General features: G+C 36.7%; 2 protein-coding genes and 1 long non-coding RNA gene across 3 annotated transcripts in view; 2 read left to right on the top strand and 1 right to left on the bottom strand.

Moving 5' to 3' along the window:
- The window catches only part of LOC128201656 (uncharacterized), a 107,476-nt gene extending 106,768 nt beyond the window's left edge, over nt 1-708 (top strand). The window contains exon 3 of the long non-coding RNA XR_008253358.1: nt 653-708. This is a non-coding gene — a long non-coding RNA (uncharacterized LOC128201656). The remainder of the gene's footprint in view (nt 1-652) is intronic.
- Nucleotides 709-4,585: 3,877 nt separating this feature from the next.
- Nucleotides 4,586-5,311, top strand: LOC113514073 (uncharacterized). The gene has a single exon (XM_026898058.3). It carries the CDS (start codon nt 4,654-4,656, stop codon nt 5,218-5,220), a length of 567 nt encoding a protein of 188 aa, XP_026753859.2. The 5' UTR covers nt 4,586-4,653; the 3' UTR covers nt 5,221-5,311.
- Nucleotides 5,312-8,119: 2,808 nt separating this feature from the next.
- Nucleotides 8,120-18,716, bottom strand: LOC113514072 (uncharacterized). Its single transcript, XM_031910853.2, has 5 exons — nt 18,671-18,716; nt 17,315-17,522; nt 16,492-16,685; nt 10,391-10,606; nt 8,120-8,931 (listed from the first exon to the last, which is right to left on the bottom strand). Exons 1-5 carry the CDS (start codon nt 18,714-18,716, stop codon nt 8,888-8,890), a joined length of 708 nt encoding a protein of 235 aa, XP_031766713.2. The 3' UTR covers nt 8,120-8,887.
- Nucleotides 18,717-19,054: the final 338 nt, after the last annotated feature.

The raw sequence follows: 19,054 nt of genomic DNA, 5'->3' as shown, positions 1-19,054 counted from the left end.
AATACGAATTATATATATATATATATATATATATATATATATATATATATATATATATATATATATATATATATATATATATATATATATATATAGTATATACTATTATAATATAATCAGGATTCTTTTCCTTGTACGAGGTAGGTGGGGAGTTCGGGGCGGACCCCTTTTCCTCAACTCCAACTCCGGGGCAACTATTCCCGGGTCACTGGGTCCAAACTTCTCTGCTTAAGTGAGGCATGCTCTCCTGTATGATGGTTATTGAGTTAAGTGGCGGGGGCACTTCTCTGTTTTAAATATTTTTTTTTTTACAAATATCAAACACTTATTTAGACGCTAGATGGAGCTGTTATATACTCAGAGATATATTTTTTTTTTAATGGATGATAATGGAATGGTAACCCCACCCGCGCTATCGGTATACACCGGCGGGGCACCGGTGAAGGATGATAGATGAGGATGAAGTAGGTCAGTTAGCCCATTGTGACGAATTCAATAAGAATTGTTCACGATGGTTTCCAGGGGGAACCACGTGGAGGTCGACCTAATAAGACATATTGCTAGCAATGGGGCTGTCAAATTCCGTTGCTAACAATCCCTTTCCCTCCTATTTATTATTGTTATTAATTCCTATATTATTCTCTTTTTGCAGATAACAACGTTCCAGTCTCGGTGAGTGTCCAATATGTTATGTTAATAATAAACTTTCTCCGACATTAGCCCAATTTTGAGCGGAAGTTTTTTAATTTTATCCAATCGACGTTGGAGCCATTTTTGTAGGATGAGTCGAATTTTCCATATGGTTTGGATTGGAAAAGGGTGAAGATATAGCCTATCTTATAACAGATACCTAATGATATTATGTTTGGTTAGGCCGGAGTAATAAATGTAATGAAATAAAAATGAAAATTCCTTTATTTTGTATATTTTTTGTTTAATTTTATTTCATTAAATTATGAAAATGAATGAAAAAAAGAGAAAGCGTTTGCCTTACCGTTTACGTTTGCGTTTCTTGCAGTACATTTACTGCAAGAATTTTTTACCAGATGGTAAAAATTAGATTGTTGTACTCGTGTATTTTTTTCTTTTTTTTTTAATACAACTTAGAATAGCGAGCAAGTTGACGGCCCACCTGATAGTAAGTGGTAACCGTCGCTTATAGACACGAGCAGTACCATGGACATAACAGAGTATACTGTTTCGCCTATGATACCCCCATGCGTTGCCAATTCTGAGGTCTAAGGTGTTATTCCTCTGTATCCTGTAAATTTACTGCCATATCCGCCCTTCAAACCGATACATAGCCATGCAAACACGACTGCTTCATGGTAGTAACACGAATGGGACAGAGGTGCCCAAGCAAACGAATTTGTACAAAGAATGTTGCTTATAGAGAAGTTGCTCTTATAGATCGTTCACTGTATTAGTTTAGAAAAAAAAAAACGTATTTCGTAAAAATGTTTAAAAAGGAACGGAACCCAAATAATTCTTATTCGATAAATATAGCATTTTTAATATCAGTCGATCAAAGTCACGTCACAGCTAGAGTGTACTACACTCGACGCGATACCAAAACAAATAGGTCGATATAATTAACTAGCTTCTACCCACGACTTCGTCTGCGGGATATGTTTAGTAACCGGGATAAGAAGTAGCCTATTATTTATTTATTTGTTTATTTATTATTACCTTCAATTTATAGATGATTAAACTCCAAAATACTACAGGTAATTACAATGTATGTACATGTCAAGTTATTTACAATAATTAACTATAAAAGATTACGATTATATTTAGGGTTAAGGTTTTTTTTAATGGGTGATAACGGAATGGTAACCCCACTCGTGCTATCGGTATACACCGGCGGGGTACCAGTGAAAGATCATAGGTGAGGATGAAGCAGGTCAGTTAGCCCATCGTGACGAATTCAACAAGAATTGTTCACGATGGTTTCCAGGGGGAACCACGTGGAGATCGACCTGATAGGGCATATTGCTAGCAATGGCGCTGTTAAACCCCAATCCCAACAATCCCTTCCCTCCAGGATTAAGGTGTTATTCCTCTGTACCCCGTAAATTCATTGCCATAACCCACCCTTCAAACTGAAACGCAGCCATGCTAACACAACTGCTTTACGGTAGAAACACGAAAGAGACAGAGGTGCCCAAGCAAACGACTTTGCATAAAGCCCTCTGGTTTGATGATGTTTGTTGGCTAGTTCTTTATAGCATAGAGTACCTTATCTTGGAGACTAGGTAATGGTGTGAATTTTAATAAAAAAAAAAATGCGACTAATGCATGGAAGAAAGAAATAGAAATTAGTGTATGAGAAGCCCATAGAACAGTATTAATATTCTATAAGTCCCTACGGTGTCATCATCATCGTCATCAGCCTTTAGCTGTCCACTGCGGAACATAAATCTTCCTCTTATTTAAGGGGAAGGGTGAGTAGTAGTTAAGTAGATAGACCAGAGGGAGACTTTGTACAAAAGTCGATTGCTTGGCTACCTCTCTCTCATTCGTGTTTCAACCGTGAAGCAGTTGTGTTTGCATGGCTGTGTTTCGATTTGAAGGGTGGGATATGGCGTGAATTTACTGGGTACAGAGGAATAACACCTGAGTCCTCAGGAATGGCAACGCATGGGGGGTATCATGGGCGAAACAGTATGCTTTGTTATGTCCACGGTACTGCTCATGTCTATAGGCGACGATTACCACTTTCCATCAGGTGGGCTGTTAGCTTGTTTGCCATTCTAAGTTGTATAAAAAAAAATAGATAGATAGATACTCTTTATTGTTTCCTCCAAAAGATTACAATAGTAAACTTATTATAAATATAAACAATTACAAGAAATAACCACAATGAGAAAACAATGGGCGACCTTATCGCTAAAAGCGGTCTCTTCCAGGCAACCTTTGAATAGAGAGGAGTAATTTGATGGAGTATAAGAGAAGTATGGATGGAGAGGAATAAGTAGTTGTCTAGCTAAACCGCAGTTAGGCTTTGGGGATGTTTCAAGACGGACGGTTCCTCGCCCTCCCTTAGACGCCTCTTACGACACTCACGGGAAAGAAAAGGTTGGTCTATACCATGCCGGGGCCACACGGCGTAATCTATGGTGTATCAATGGTTAATATTAGGTATTATTTATATCTAAAAGAAAGTTTCACTTAAGTAAAAGCATCGTCTTCGATCAGCTATCAACTTTTTTACCGTTCATAGTAGTACTTCGTCATAAAACTTTACAATAAGTTCATAATAATAATATTTTATTTTTATGAACCGCTATACTATTTTATAGTGAATTTATACGAAACGAGATGATTTAGGGGAAGCCCTTACTCCCTTATATATGGAATATGGGGAGCTACCAAGGAATTTAATTTAGTCTTTACAATCCCCAACGTACGGTTTTTTCTATCATTCGTCCATTAAATATTCAATTTAGACGCCTAACTGATTTCTAATGGGGGGAAGGGATTGTTAGTAATGGGGTCTAATGAACCCATTGCTAGTAATATACCCTATCAGGTCGACCTCCACGCGGTTCCCCCTGGAAACCATCGTGGTTAATTCTAGTGGAATTCGTCACGATGGGCTAACTGACCTGCTTTTATCCTCATCTATTATCCCTCACTGGTGCCCCGCCGGTGTATACCGATAGCGCAGGTGGGGTTACCATTCCATTATCACCCATTAAAAAAAAAACTGATTTCTAATAAGATCTGAATAATCTGACGTTCGTATATACATTATAAAAGTGACAGAGAGTTTGTTTATTACCTTTTGGCACCTTAACAGCTCGCCAATCGTCGTGAAATTGGGCATACACGTATTATTTGGAATGATCATCATCAATCACATGCTGTTAAGTATCCACTGTCGAACATAGCCTACCATCATAGCCTACTATAAAGAGCGGTCCCGAGTTTCTGTATCCATTGACGTTGCGTAAGAAAAGCATAGAAGCTTGTTATTCTGGGCAATCAATATAATCCCGGTCACGCAAACGGGGGGGGGGGGGGAGTTATTTTTAGTAACGAGGACTACCAGTCCCATTGCTAGCAATATACCCTGTTATGTCGACCTCCACGTGGTCCCCCCTGGAAACCACCGTGCTGAATTCCAGGTGTATTCATCACGATGGGCCAACTGACCTGCCTTTTCATTCTCACCTATCATCCCTCACTGGTGTCCCGCCAGCGTATACCGTTAGTAAAAACGAGCAAAAGCTACGAGTAGTATTGAAATAAATAAAGGATTCATTAAGAGATACAGATCTCTTATGTTTTATTTCCAATAGTCTCTGACTACACCATAAACAACTGGTCCTAAACGTGTAGATAATGAAAGACATACATAATTGTACTCGACGCATCTTTGACTCATCATTTCTAATTAATTAATTGAGACACGTCTAATCACTGACGGCAATGAGCGTTATATGACATCTATTCTATCGACCGTTAAGAGGTCAATGCCACTCGACGGCTACGTGATGAGGATACCAAGAGCCTCCCGAATTATCCTCACATCACGGCCTTCTCTCAGATTCCATTTATGATACAACAAAGCACCATAAACTATCTCACCTAAGTATAAAACGAGGTTGCGATATTGGCACAGCATCATTCGTTCATCAGCAATCAAACATGAAGTTCTTGGTGCTATCTTGTGCTTTCGTCGCGGTTTTGGCTGAGCCACCTCGCTTCAGACCGGCGAGGTTCAGGTTCCAGCGACAGGAGTTGGCCCCGACCACCACGGAGTCGCCCACCGAGCCCACGACGGAAGCTGGAGGCCCTTATCCGCCGTCAGGCTGGAAACCAGCGGGAGAACCGTTCACTCTGCCCAAACAAACAGAGTTGGAGCCTACCTATGGACCTCCTCAGAGCGGACCTTACCCTCCATCCGGATGGAAGCCAGAAGGTCAGCCCTTCACGTTGCCAAATGAGCAGCAACCTCCCGCCACCAGTTATGGAGTTCCGGATAATACATATGGAGCGCCCAGTACAGATGCACCCACCACGGATAATCCCGAAGCTGAGAGGTTGGACAGCCCCGTGGAAGTCCAGAAGAGCGTGGGTTCATACTACGTTCTCCTGCCAAGTGGACAGTTGCAGAAAGTCGAGTTCATGACGGAGAATGATATTCAGAATATGAAGTACACCGCGAGGCTCCAACTACGAGAACCGGCTCCACTATTATTATTTGGGCGTTAATTTTTAATTTTTCTGTGATTATAATTATATTATATAAATGTATAATTATTAAATTTAATTTAATAACCCAACATTTTTGTATAATTTATTATGTACCTGTATTATAATAATAACTAGGTTTTGTAATTTTAGTATACGATTCGAATTAAAAAAAAAAAGTACGATTCAAATAAACGTTGATAGTCAAATTTAAACAAACGGAAAGGGCTATCCTCGAAGTCTCTTTGCGTGATAGAATCCGAAACAAGAATCCGCAAAAGAACCAAAGTGACCGACATAGCCCGAAGGATATGCAAACTGAAGTGGCAATGGGTCATAGAGCTCGAAGAATCGATAATCGATGTGGAAGTAAGGTGCTTGAGTAGCGACCCCGTACGGGCAAATGCAGTGTAGGACGACCCCCCACTAGATGGAGTCATGACCTTAAATGCGTCGCAGGGAGTCAATGGATGCAGGTGGCTCAGGACCGTTCCTTATAGCAGTCTATGGGGGAGGCCTATGTCCAGCAGTGGACGGATAATGGCTGAGATGATGAAACAAAAATTCATCAAAATATATTTGCTGCTGTTGATAAATGATAATTCTTTGTGTTACAACAATATGTATTGATTGGAAATTTGGAGGTGGGCGTCCAAGGAAACAGTAGATTAATGAATTAGTAAAATCACGTGAATGGATACAGTGGTCTTCTCATTTCGAAATTTCATTATATACCTAAGAACAAGGAATTACATAGAAGGAATGATAAAATAAAAACTGTAAATCATCTGGATTATATTTATTTATTCATTAGTACATATATGTGTGCATGGCGGACTTAATACTAAAAGCATTCTCTCCCACTCAACCATAGGGAAGTGTCAGAATACTCGAATACGGTACTAGTAATTAATGATATAAAAGTCGTTTGCTTGGGCACCTCTGTCCCATTCGTGTTACTACCGTGAAGCAGTTATGTTTGAATGACTGTGTTTCGGTTTGAAGGGTGAGTGTAAAGGATGACTGTAAATTTACAGGATACAGAGGAAGTACACCTGAGTCCTCAGGAATGGCAACTCACGGTGAGTATCATGGGCGAAACTCTGTTATGTCCATGGTACTGGTCATGTCTATAGGCAACGGTTACCACTTTCCATCAGGTTTGCTGTTAGCTTGTTTGCTATTCTAATTTGCATAAAAAATATATATATTTACTACTGATTATAATAAACTTCCTTTGTCCATGGTATATTTTTCCTCTAATAGTACGCGTTAAGAACTAATCGAGCCGGATTATATTAAGTACTACAGCATTACTCACGGTCATCGTAGTGCTACTTATTAAGCATTACTTGTTACGTGTCTTTGCCTCTTTATTACTCTCGATGAAATAGAAAATTCTTATACATTAAGCCTTATAAATGTTACAAATTCTCATTGTACTAAATTATAAGTAGTTTAGTAAAGGATCGTTTACGAACGTTCATGCGCTTCGTAAACGATCTCAAGTATTGTCATTTTTGACGTTTGGTTTATGACATCTCTTGTCTGACACTTTTTGAATGAAACACTATTGGGGACGCAAGAAAATATGTAACACTTATAAACCTATTTCAGTTATTGAAGTGTTTTGTCCTATTTTTTTTTTTTGCACTAATTTCTCAATTTGAAAGACAGTCACAACACATCCTGATAGTTAAAGTAGGTTTGTAGAATGTTCTAGTTTTTTTTTTTTATAATAAAGGACGTTATTTTATAATTAATTTGATTTTTTTTATTTATTTAAACTTTAAACAGTAAAATTTTATGCACATTTGGCGGACTTAACACCGGACGGTGTTACCAGTCACTACACTACCAGTCAACCATTGGGCGAACAGAGAAATAAGTAGGCGGTGCATTATTGAATAGAGGAAAAATAAAGTAATACTTGATCTATTCATATAATATAAACATATTATGAGACTAATATAAACATACTTATTTTATATTAAATAAATTATATAAAATTATGTTATGTCTATTCAAAAATGGTTATTACATTTTACTTGAATAAAAATATCATAAGGGAATATGTTTATTTTTGGTTCGATAAACTCAAAAACTACTCAACCGATTTTAAAACTTCTTTCACCTATACAAAGCTATATTATCAGCGTGTAACAAAGATTATATATTATTTTCAAAGACTTACAGATTCTTACTGCAATAATGTAATCCAAGGTATCAAAAATGTGCCTTGTAAAGCTAATATAAAATACTTATTAATTTATCGGACGATCGCAGCGCGCCTCATCGAGGTTACTGGTGACCTAAGAGCTGGTAGCTACTTTGCCCAAAAGATAAGTTTGGCAATCCAAAGAGGTAATGCTGCCAGTATCTTGGGTACGTTACCTCGGTGTGGTGCGTTGGGGGATTACTTATAATTAGTATTAGTATTTAAGGAATTTTATATTAACTTTAATTTATTGTTGTATTGTTTTTATATAATAATTAATTTAGATAGATACGAGTAGATAGATACTTATCTACTCGTGCGAAACTGGGACGCTAATTATTTTAACTATCACAAAAATAAATTATCGTTCGATATTTAATATTGCACTAAAACATACAGTAATAACAAGAAGTCAATAACAATGTTAGCAAAGGTGAACTTATCTCTGAAAGAGATTTCCTCCAGTCAACCTAACACAGTGACGTAGGAAGTAGTGAGTGGGTAGTAGTAGTGCTAAACAGAAGTTAAAATATATATATATATATATATATATATATATATATATATATATATATATATATATATATATATATATATATATATATATATATATATATATATATATATATATATATATATATTTATTGCATTAACCGTTAACTGTCCACTGCTGAACAAAGCTTAATATAAAATAAAGAGGGTTTTGCCAGCAGTTGCCACACTTGGCAGGCGGGTTGGCAACCGAAGTTAAAATATATATACATACTTATACCTTTTTTCACTTCTCTATACTGACCATATTTCTTGCAAATAAATATTCATTTATTCATATAAATAATATATAACCATAAGTTATTAAGGTACAACCTACATACATAAAACTCATAACGTCTAGATCTCGGATAATGGAAGCGAGCTAGCAAATATCAGGGAGCGTATAGCTATGAGAGGCAGCAATTAAAACGGGCACAATTATAAACGGCATCATTGTCATGAATATTTCACAACATTAAATGAAGCTATTAAAGAAGATCCATTTTGTTCTTTGGACAAATAACTAGCTATTTATTGCGTGGCGATCTCGCACTCAGCTATCTGTCCTACAGCCTCAATGGTCGCGTACTGCGCGGTTTCATAGATGTTTCCTCCCACGAACACTCGGGTTGTGGAATGAGCTCCCTGCCGAGGTTTACCCAAGAGACTACAGCATGGGGTTTACGCTTACCATCGGGTGGGTCGTATGCTTGTTTGCCACCTCAGTGGTATAAAAAAAATCATAAACAAAACTGTCTAAAGGTGAGCAGTCACTCACAAAATATGACGTCAGATTATCTCAGTGGCAATGCAGCGCTAGATTCGAGCGCTGGATTGCTGATTAGGTCAGTACCTAATATAATTCGGGCATTATCCTAATGTAACGTGCTGTAACATTAATATTTAAATATAAGCATGAGATTATGTACATATATTTCATTGGCTGTAGATTTTTCTATTTTCTTGCGACTGTAGTTTACCTGAAAGAAGTGATAACATATTATTGTTTTATTTTAATGGATGATAATGGAATGGTTTTTTTTTATACAACTTAGAATGGCAAACAAGCTGACGGCCCACCTGATGGAAAGCGGTAACCGTCGCCTATAGACATGAACAGTACCATGGACATAACAGAGTATACTGTTTCGCCCATGATACCTCTCATGCGTTGTCATTCCTGAGGACTCAGGTGTTATTTCTCTGTACCCAATAAATGGTAACCCCGCCTGCGCTATCAGTATACAGTAGCAGGGCACCAGTGAGGGATGATTGGTAAGGATGAAAAGGCAGGTCAGTTAGTTCACCTTGACGAAATCAACGATAAATTAGTCACGATGGTTTCCAGGGGAAATCGCGTGGAGGTCGATCTGATAGCAATGGGGACTAACTTCCCGATTACTAACAATCCCTTCCCCCCTTTGTAATGGATGATAGTGAATGGTAACCCCGCCTGTACTATCGCTATACACTGACGGGAGCCCAGTGAGGGATGATAGGTGTGGATGAAGTCCATCGTGACAAATTCAAGTAGAATGAAATACGATAGTCTTCAGCGAGAATCGCGTGGAGGTCGACCTGATAGGGTATATTGATAGTAATGGGGACTAATCTCCCCATTACTAACAATTTCTTCCCCCTTTTAAATAGATAATAATGAATGGTAAACCCGCCTGTACTGCCGGTATACGCTAGCGGGGCCCCAGTGAAGAATGATAGAGGACTATGAAAGCAGGTCCGTTAGCCTATCGTAATGAATTAAACTAGATTTAATACGCTATTTTCTAGGGAGAACTGCGTGTAGATCGACCTTATACGGTGTATTGCTAGTAATGGGGAAATTAGACCCTATTACTAACAATCCCTTCTCCCCAACATATTATTGTTATCACTTCTTAGTGGATATTTGACTTTTATATGATATACTTTTTATTACTATATTTTTTTCTAAGGAATAAAAATGGAAAGGTACCCTCTTCTGCGCCAATTTCCCTAGCAATAAGGCTCTTAGACTTCATTTGTAATAATCCCATTCCCCCATCTATTACTATATTGGGCTAGGCGGCTTGGTATAGTGGTTAATTTTGACTTTTCTTTCATTTGTTTATTACTGGGCACTTTGTTCCCCTAGTAGGGGAAAAGATATTGTACTTTGTCCCCTAGTCGCTTTTTCGTCGTATATCATTTATGGGACGAACCACGGGGACTTTTACGATATCCTGGGGTTGAAAAATGTGTGGATACATTCTATTTTATATATAATTATATTAATATATTATATTATAGGGAATTATAAAAATTTGTAAGTTTTTATTACTCTATCAAGCTCAAACTGTTAAATAGATAGATTAAATTAATCTAGGTCACTTTTTATCCGCATTCTGGTGAGCAAATTCATGGAACACAGTAAGTAATGTAGTAATATAAAATAATACTCACGATACTGTGATAGGCCTTCGAAATAGTTATCCTTTACAAGCCAAAAGTTGATAAACCATTGGATTATACCTCGACAGCTAGCGTATGCCAATAACAATGAGACCCAAGACGTATCTGGTGAAACACTGTCTATGTTGCTCATGATGACCTGTGACTGCTTCTTTTTCAAGGTCTGAAGATGCTGTTTGTTGGAGTCTACGTACTGTAGTATGTCAGCTGTGGATATAAGACAATTAGGATTTTTTTTATGCAACTTAGAATGGCAAACAAGCTGATGGCGCACCTCATGGAAAGTGATAATCGTAGCCTATAGACATGAGCAGTACCATGGACATAACAGAGTATACTGTTTAGCGCATGATACCTCCCATACGTTGCCATTTCTGAGGACTCAGGTGTTATTCCTCTGTACCCTGTAAATTCACTGCTATATCCAAACCTTCAAACCGAAACACAGCCACGCAAACACAACTGCTTCATGGTAGAAACACAAATGGGTTAGAGGTGCCCAAGTAAACGTCTTTTATACAAAGTCTCCCTCTGGTTAAATGATGAAGATAAGTAAGAAAAAGGAGAAAAGATAAATAATAATTCTCTATTGCATTCATTTTTCCATTCACTCTTTCATTAACAACAATATATTTCAAAACATACAAAGAAACTGATATAACCTTCTCCTATTTGAAAGTCTCTTAAAAATAATGAATTGTAACAAATAGCGAGATCAAATGGTAAAGTACAAATCGAAAGTATACAGTTCAAAAGGCGGATGTATTGTATCTAGGGGATAATATGGATTGAGGTCAGGTGGCAAGGGTGAGCGGCTTTTCCCCAGAGTTGCTTTTGTTATGGCGAAGTGTATATTTCTTGGAAAATAAAAGCGGAAAGTTATATTATGTCATTTTTTACCAGTCACGTGAATATTTGTTTGATTCTGAGCGTAATATTTTTTTTTTTATTTATAATAAAAGAGTTATTTAAATCGTTTCATTGTTGAGAGCTTTCGTGGCGTAGCAGTGAATGCATTGCTTTGTGTAAAGAGATTTCGGGTTTGATTCTCGAACGAGTCAATTAGCGAAACGAACTGTTCTGAAATCGCTCGAGTCTGGCTGTTCTGGATTGTGCCTCCAGACGTTCGTTCGTCAGTCTCTCGTCACATTGGGTATCCTAATTCGAAGACTACGTAATCGGTGTGATTAGTATGGCGTTTACTTTGCATTATATATTATTGCCTAGCCATATTAGAGCTCTGATTTTGTTTAAGTTCTGATTTTGATTGTATGCGTGCGTATATGTGTGAATGTGTGTGTGTGTGTGAGTGGGGGCGCGTGCACGTGCGTGTGCGTGTGTGTGTATGTGTTAGTGCGTGTTCACAAAGTTTTTTTAGAGAGCAATATATATTTATAACAATTAAATTAATAGAATGAAGAAAGTGCTTGGATATTAATTTAAACGATTACTTTATTATTAAATATTCATATTTTAATCATAATAATAATTATATTTATAAACATGTATCGCGCAGCTTCATTAGCGTGAATCAGTATTTAAAGTATTCTATGTACTAACTTAAGATATAGCCAACCAGTGTACCAAATTTTATTAAAATTCGCTTGCGTGAAAGAGTAACAAACATTCATTCATTTGTCGTTACAAACTTTCGCATTTACTGTATTAAAAGGATTACTAATTTCATAAAAACATATATAGATTCTTTACCAAATAAGAAAAAAAAAAATGTATAATATAGGAAAGAAATTAAACCAGTTATCCGTATACACACGTGCTGTATGTATGAAATTGAAGTCTGAATTACTTCGTGAGGTGCGGTATACGCAACGCATAGGATATACGCAACACTCCACCCTCTAATGCTTTTCGTCTGTTTGCCCACTGCTGTAGAATTTCAGATCAAAAACCCTGTTCTTGTCCCGAGTTAAAAAGAGTAAACACAATTAAATATTTAGGCATATTACTTGACTGCAATCTCAAATTCCGCGAACATATTAATTTGCTTACTAGTAGAACCCGAAAGTTGATTTACGTATTTAAACAATTAAGACATGTATCGAATTTTAAATTACTAAAAACGGTTTATTTCGCTCTGTGTCAGTCAATTCTCACTTACTGCATTACATCATGGGGCGGAGCATGTAAATCACACCTTATCACCCTGGAAAGAGCACAGCGTGCGCTTCTCAAGGTATGCACATTTCACTCCATCTACTACCCGACACATGAATTGTACCGAGATTGTGAAATTCTTTCAGTTAGAAAACTATTTATTTTATACATAACTTTAAAACAACATCAAATATTACCCACCGATCTTGATACCTCAAAAAGACGTAAAGACATTATATACAAAAAACATCGCTTTAGAACAATACTTTCACAAAGATTTTTCTGTTTCCTCGGCAGCCATCTTTATAATAATATAAACCGTATTTTGAACATATATTCATATTCACACTTCAATTGTAAAACTGCACTTAAAACATGGTTATTGAGTCTGACGTACGATGACACGGAGAAATTACTGAAGGTTGCGTATTAAATTACAACTTATGAAAATATTATTAAAATAATGTATATTGTGTAAGTGTGTGTAGGATATATCGGTTGTATAACCTTAACTATATAGGTGTATATATGTGTATGTATGTGTGTGTGTGTGTATATATGTGTATGTATATGTGTATGTATGTATATATATATATATATATATATGTATATGTATGTGTGTGTGTATGTGTGTATGTGTGTATGTATGTGTATATGTATTAATGTTGTTATTATATTCATAACCAGAACAAATTGTAATATAGTGCCAACACCGTGGGGTGAGGACCTGGTGATCTGTAACACAGGTTTATCCTACTTCAGACACTAGTTCTTCACAATACATTAAATTATGTAACCTCCAAAAATAAATGTATTAGAATATAATAGATGTACAACTGGTATTGTGAAGAGAATAAACTTTATTATTATTATTATTATTATGTATCGCGCAGCTTCATTAGCGTGAATCAGTATTTAAAGTATTCTATGTACTAACTTAAGATATAGCCAACCAGTGTACCAAATTTTATTAAAATTCGCTTGCGTGAAAGAGTAACAAACATTCATTCATTTGTCGTTACAAACTTTCGCATTTACTGTATTAAAAGGATTACTAATTTCATAAAAACATATATAGATTCTTTACCAAATAAGAAAAAAAAAAATGTATAATATAGGAAAGAAATTAAACCAGTTATCCGTATACACACGTGCTGTATGTATGAAATTGAAGTCTGAATTACTTCGTGAGGTGCGGAGATGTAAGCCAAAGTAAGCCAGCTGAAATATGATTTCTTATGAAAATCCTGTTGGTACATTATATTATGTTGGAGGATTTTTTCTTGAATATTTTCCAAATAAAAATCTTTTTACAGACTTACTTCTATTTATCTGTCTTTTATTTGAGTTACATGAACTCGTGTAAACTAGTCTAGTTATAATTTTTTTTTATACAACTTAGAATGGCAAACAAGCTGACGGCCCACCTGATAGAAAGTGGTAACCGTCGCCTATAGACATGAGCAGTACCATGGACACAACAGAGTATACTGTTTCGCCCATGATACTAATAATTATCAACGATATAATTTTCAATATTCTTTCGCCTTTTAATTATTTAGCTACCTATCAGAGAAATACGACCATGTTTATCCTTGTCACATCTAGGCCAACTTTGCGATATTATTTGTCAAAATTAATTAGTCCAGGCGACGGACCTAGTTACTAGTAATTACGGTGTAGGTATTAAAAGATTTAAACTTTTTAATATTACAGTAATTCATTGGATTATGTCTTATTAAAAAATTTTCTAAGTCCACATCTTAATAATTTATATAAGGGTCTTGTAATATAATATAATATAACTCAGCCGGATACTGAGTAACTACAATTTATCAAATTTAACAAGAAGCTTATAATAATAAATTTCTAAGAATAATTTCAGCAAAGTTTTTTTTTTCAGACTGTATTTCAAGATTGTCCTGTGATTCAGATTTGTTTTCTGTGAATAATAATAGAGGGTTTAAATAAAAAATAAATAGAAACCTTATTATAGGGATTTATGTAGATTTACTATTCACCAGAAGGAGACTACAAAGGTTGTTTGCTTGGGCACCTCTGTCCCATTTGTGTTTCAACTGTAAAGTAGTTGCGTTTGCATGCCTGTGTTTCGGTTTGAAGGGTGGGATATGGCAGTGAATTTATTGGGTACAGAGGAATAACACCTGAGTCCTCAGAAATAGCATGGGGGGTATCATGGGCGGAACGTATATAACGTATACTCTGTTATGTTCATGGTACTACTCATGTCTATAAGCGACGGTTACCACTTTCTATCAGGTGGGCCGTTAGCTTGTTAGCTATTCTAAGTTGCATGAAAATAAAATATAATACAACTAATTTTAGAGTCTCCTTTAATTTATTTAAAACTAACTGTTAGCGGCGACTTCGCTCATCAGGAATACATATATTTACTGTACTGTTTTTTTTTAATGGATGATAATGGGAAAAGTAACTCCGTCCGCGCCAACGGTATACACTGGCGGGGCACCAGTGGGGGATGATAGGTGAGAATGAAAACGCGGGTCGGTTAGCTCATCGTGATGAATAGACCTGTAATTCAGCACGATTGGTTTCAAGGGGGATTACGAGATGATATTTATAATGAATCCCTATATTAATATCATTGTTATATCAGCTTTTAAATGCACTTTTTTTTTTAAACACAGGGGGCAAACGAGCTTGTGTTCACTGCTGAACATAAGCTTCCTCCTTGGTTGGCTGTTTGGCAACCGCTGTTAGCGTTTTTTGATATTTTAAGAGGGACACTGCTGCCTATCTCAAGATTTTGTTTTTTATTTATTTATTTAAGGAACACCAACAGCATATTGCATTATAACATATATAACAAACATTAAATATAATACAATATTAATGCACATGCCTATAGGTATTCACAGCATTTACTTTAACATAGTTATATAGTGCGAGAGAATAAAGTAACAATTATAATGAATTAAATAACACTAGACTACAAATATTTTAAAAGTTGCGTTATTAGTTATAGAAATATACATGTAACCTGAGTTGTGAGCAATATCAGAAAATACGATTATAAGTGAATTCCATTAAAAAAAATATTAAAAAAATATATATATTATGATAATTAGAGTTAATTTTTATAAGATCATTAAGTTCGCTTAGTTGCCTCTTACGACACCCACGGAAAAGGAAGTAGTGGTTTATTCTATGTCGGAACTCCGCGCAAATATACTTTAAATATTATCATTATCATTTTATCAGCCTTTAACTGTCCACAGCTGAACATAAGCCATTTTTTTTTTCCGTGTGGAAAATCTTCGGAAAGACCGTCCCATCTGCCGAAGGGAGGGCAGCTGGGGTGTGTGGGATTCGTACCCACTAAAAACCACACGACGTACCTCGAGGCGCTTATGTTGGATCCCGGGTTCCCGTTTGTACGACTACCGAGTATCCAACGCGACGGCCCGCCCTGTAAATGGTGTAGGGCAGGCCTCCTCTCTTAGTTAGGGTGGGGAATGAACATAAGCCTCCCCCTTGGGGGATTTTACCAGTAGTTGCCACGCTTGGTAGGCAGATTGACAACTACAGTCAGGCTTTAGAGATGTTTTAGGGGGGGCGCTGCTGCCCATCCCTCGCAGTCCATGGTCGACTTTTAAAAAACCCACGGGAAAGGAAGGGGTGGTGTATTCTATGCTGGAACCACACGACCATTTTTGGAGGGGGGGTGGGATTGTTAGCAATGGAGTTTGACAGCCCCATTGCTAACAATATGCCCTATCAGGTCAACCTCCGCGTGGTTCCCCCTGGAAACCATCGTGAACAATTCTCGTTGAATTCGTCACGATGGGCTAACTGACCTGTTTCATCCTCGTCTATCATCCTTAACTGGTGCCCCGCTGGTGTATACCGATAGCGCGGGTAGGGTTACTATTTCATTATCACCTATAAAAAAATACCATTTTTTGGAATTAAAAAGTAAATTTAATTAAACTTACCTTCAGTCATAGAGCCTTGTGTGTCCATAAGGAACAATGTCATGTACACTAAATCTGTGATAAGCAAAGCGACTCCGATCAGGGTGAATGGTAATAAAACGGCATAGAATCCACATGGCCGCTGCCTTTGGGTGAAGTACAAACATCCAAGAAGTAACCAAAGGCTATGCAAGGATAACCACACTCGTATTTTACTGAAATAAATTGTTAGAAATAAATTGTGATATTCCTCGTCAACAGAGTTTTTTTTTTACCACTGAGGTGGTAAATAAGCATACGGCTCACCTGATGGTAAGCGGTTAACGTAGCCTATGAACGTCTGCAATATCAGGGGCATTACGCGAGCGTTGCCGACCCTGAAGAAACCTCATTACCCCCCTTGTGAAGAAGCACAAATGGGCCTTATGTAGTATGATTAAATAATTATTATAATTGGATATTTTAGATCATCACCATCATCATCATCGTCATGTTTTAGATGTTAATATTTAGTTACGCTAAATCGCTGAACGGAAGGAAATTCAATATTCGATTCGATATAGACAGAGGAACAATATTATCTTGAATCAACACAAAGCTAACTTTTTATTTAATGCGAACAAAGTTTAATTTATACTAATATTATAAAGAGGAAAGATTTGACGGTTTGTAATGGATTAACTCAAAAACTTCACAAGCGATATTAAAAATTATTTCACCTATAAAAAGCTATATTATAGGTAAGTAATAGGTCATAAATTATTTTTGAAAATTCTGTCTACTTGTGCGTGCAGAGCCAGGCCGAATCGCTAGTATATGATATAGAAAATAGTTGAGAACTAACACTCGAAAAGCAGCAGCAATCTCATTTTTAATCGGCCACACAATGGTAGAAGATGGACCGTTCGTGTAGTTGTAAAAGTAGACTCGACCGCACGCCTCAGGGTCGTAAAGGTACAGCATCTTCACCAGGGTGACTTCGTGCAGCTCCGATGCCTTAGGAGTAAATTGGCAGTCGAGGGTCAACCAACTGATAATTATGCAAAATATTGCTGGAAAAATTGCATATTTTCAGATTACAAATATACAAGTACCCTCATTTTTATACAATTTGGAAAGACAAGGCAAATAACTGTCCGCTATATTAACTCATGCATATGCAGTCCTATATGGAGCAGTCCATGGACCAGTATGGACGAGGTACAAATGAATCTATCGAGAATCATTCCGGTCAGCGCTTACATGAGAAAAAATATGACAGTACACCCCGTCATCATATTCTGTATTATAGATTCGTTTGTACTGCATCAAGAAGGGGGGGGGGGGGGGAGTGAATACACGACGATGTATATTCATCACCTAATATCAGCCGTTCATTGTCCATTGTATAATGTATGCTTCCCCCCTTAGACGGGTATGTCAATAGTTTCCACGCTTGGTAGGCGTATTGGCATCCGTACTTAGGCTTCTGATGAGGGTTTCAAGAGGGACACTGCTGCCTATCCTTCGGCCATTAAGCCCTCTTAGTCGCCACTTACGACACCCGCGGGAAAGAAACTGGTGGCCCACACGTCGGTGTTTTATTTTTTATTATTAAGATTTAATAATGCTCTTCAAACTTGGCGACAGGAATATTTTAAGTTAATTTGTAACACCAAATTGCAATAACAAAATGGCATAATAATTAATTCAAGTAACGAATAATTTTTAAAAGTATTTTTTTCTCAACTAATGCTAATAAATGCGATAGTTTTTGTAAAGTTGTTTGTTATTCATTTACACATTAGTGACTGAAGCAATTTGAATGACAGTAATATAGTAAGGGTAAGTTATATTTTAACTTAACATAGAGAATGCTTCTTATTTTGATATATGCGAGTAAAACCACGACAAACAGCTTGCTTGAAATGAGATAGGTGGTCTTAAACATGACTATCTGATTAACAAAAAATTTATAGTACTATTTGATTAATTTGGGCATCTGACTACTTTATTAAAAAAAAGGTACGGAACAAACAGACAGCAAATCCTAACAAGTACTCTTTAATTTTGTATCACGCTGCAATATTCTAAAAATGACTAGCATAAAAAAACATTTTTAATTCCATTAAACCAATTAACAATTCAGATTTTCGTTTACGATAAGCAAAATTTGTAGCAAATTGAAACGATATCAGATCAGCGAGATAAAACAACTTACTCTGGTATAAAATCACTGCTATCGTCCAAAAACCGAGGGACCCCATTACGAAATGTTTTAGAGAACTGTTTACGATCACATTTTTGCTTTCGATTTGTAAAACTCGGTTTAAAATGCTCTCGGAAACAATCGAGATAGGGCAAACAATTCAAGTGGGCCGTGAACCAATTTGCTGTCAGTGCGGCCCGCCGGTCCCTGTTTTGATTACAGGTAAAGTCCAAAATTAATGGCTCCCGTCTCCAAGGCGTGGTGATAATGAAAAATTTAATAGCGTCCCGGTTGAAGGTTTCAAATTGAATTTCCTTGAAAATAGAATCGTCTCGTTTCATTTCACATTATCAAGGTTTAACGTTCTTGACAAATTGTTCGCTTTTAATTCAAACA

The sequence above is a fragment of the Galleria mellonella genome, unplaced genomic scaffold (genome assembly GCF_026898425.1).
Source record: "Galleria mellonella isolate WM207_F2 unplaced genomic scaffold, CSIRO_AGI_GalMel_v1 utg57, whole genome shotgun sequence".
NCBI lineage: Eukaryota > Metazoa > Arthropoda > Insecta > Lepidoptera > Pyralidae > Galleria > Galleria mellonella.
Note: the sequence above shows the minus strand (reverse complement) of the source record. Positions and strands in the feature narration are given on the sequence as shown.

Coding starts and splice junctions, on each gene's coding strand:
- LOC113514073 (XM_026898058.3), top strand. CDS start 4,654: ATGAAGTTCTTGGTGCTATCTTGTGCTTTCGTCGCGGTTTTGGCTGAG.
- LOC113514072 (XM_031910853.2), bottom strand. CDS start 18,716: ATGGGGTCCCTCGGTTTTTGGACGATAGCAGTGATTTTATACCAGA. Junction 17,523..18,670: donor AGCAGTGATTTTATACCAGA/GTAAGTTGTTTT, acceptor CAATTTTTCCAG/CAATATTTTGCATAATTATC. Junction 16,686..17,314: donor ATTGCTGCTGCTTTTCGAGT/GTTAGTTCTCAA, acceptor AATTTATTTCAG/TAAAATACGAGTGTGGTTAT.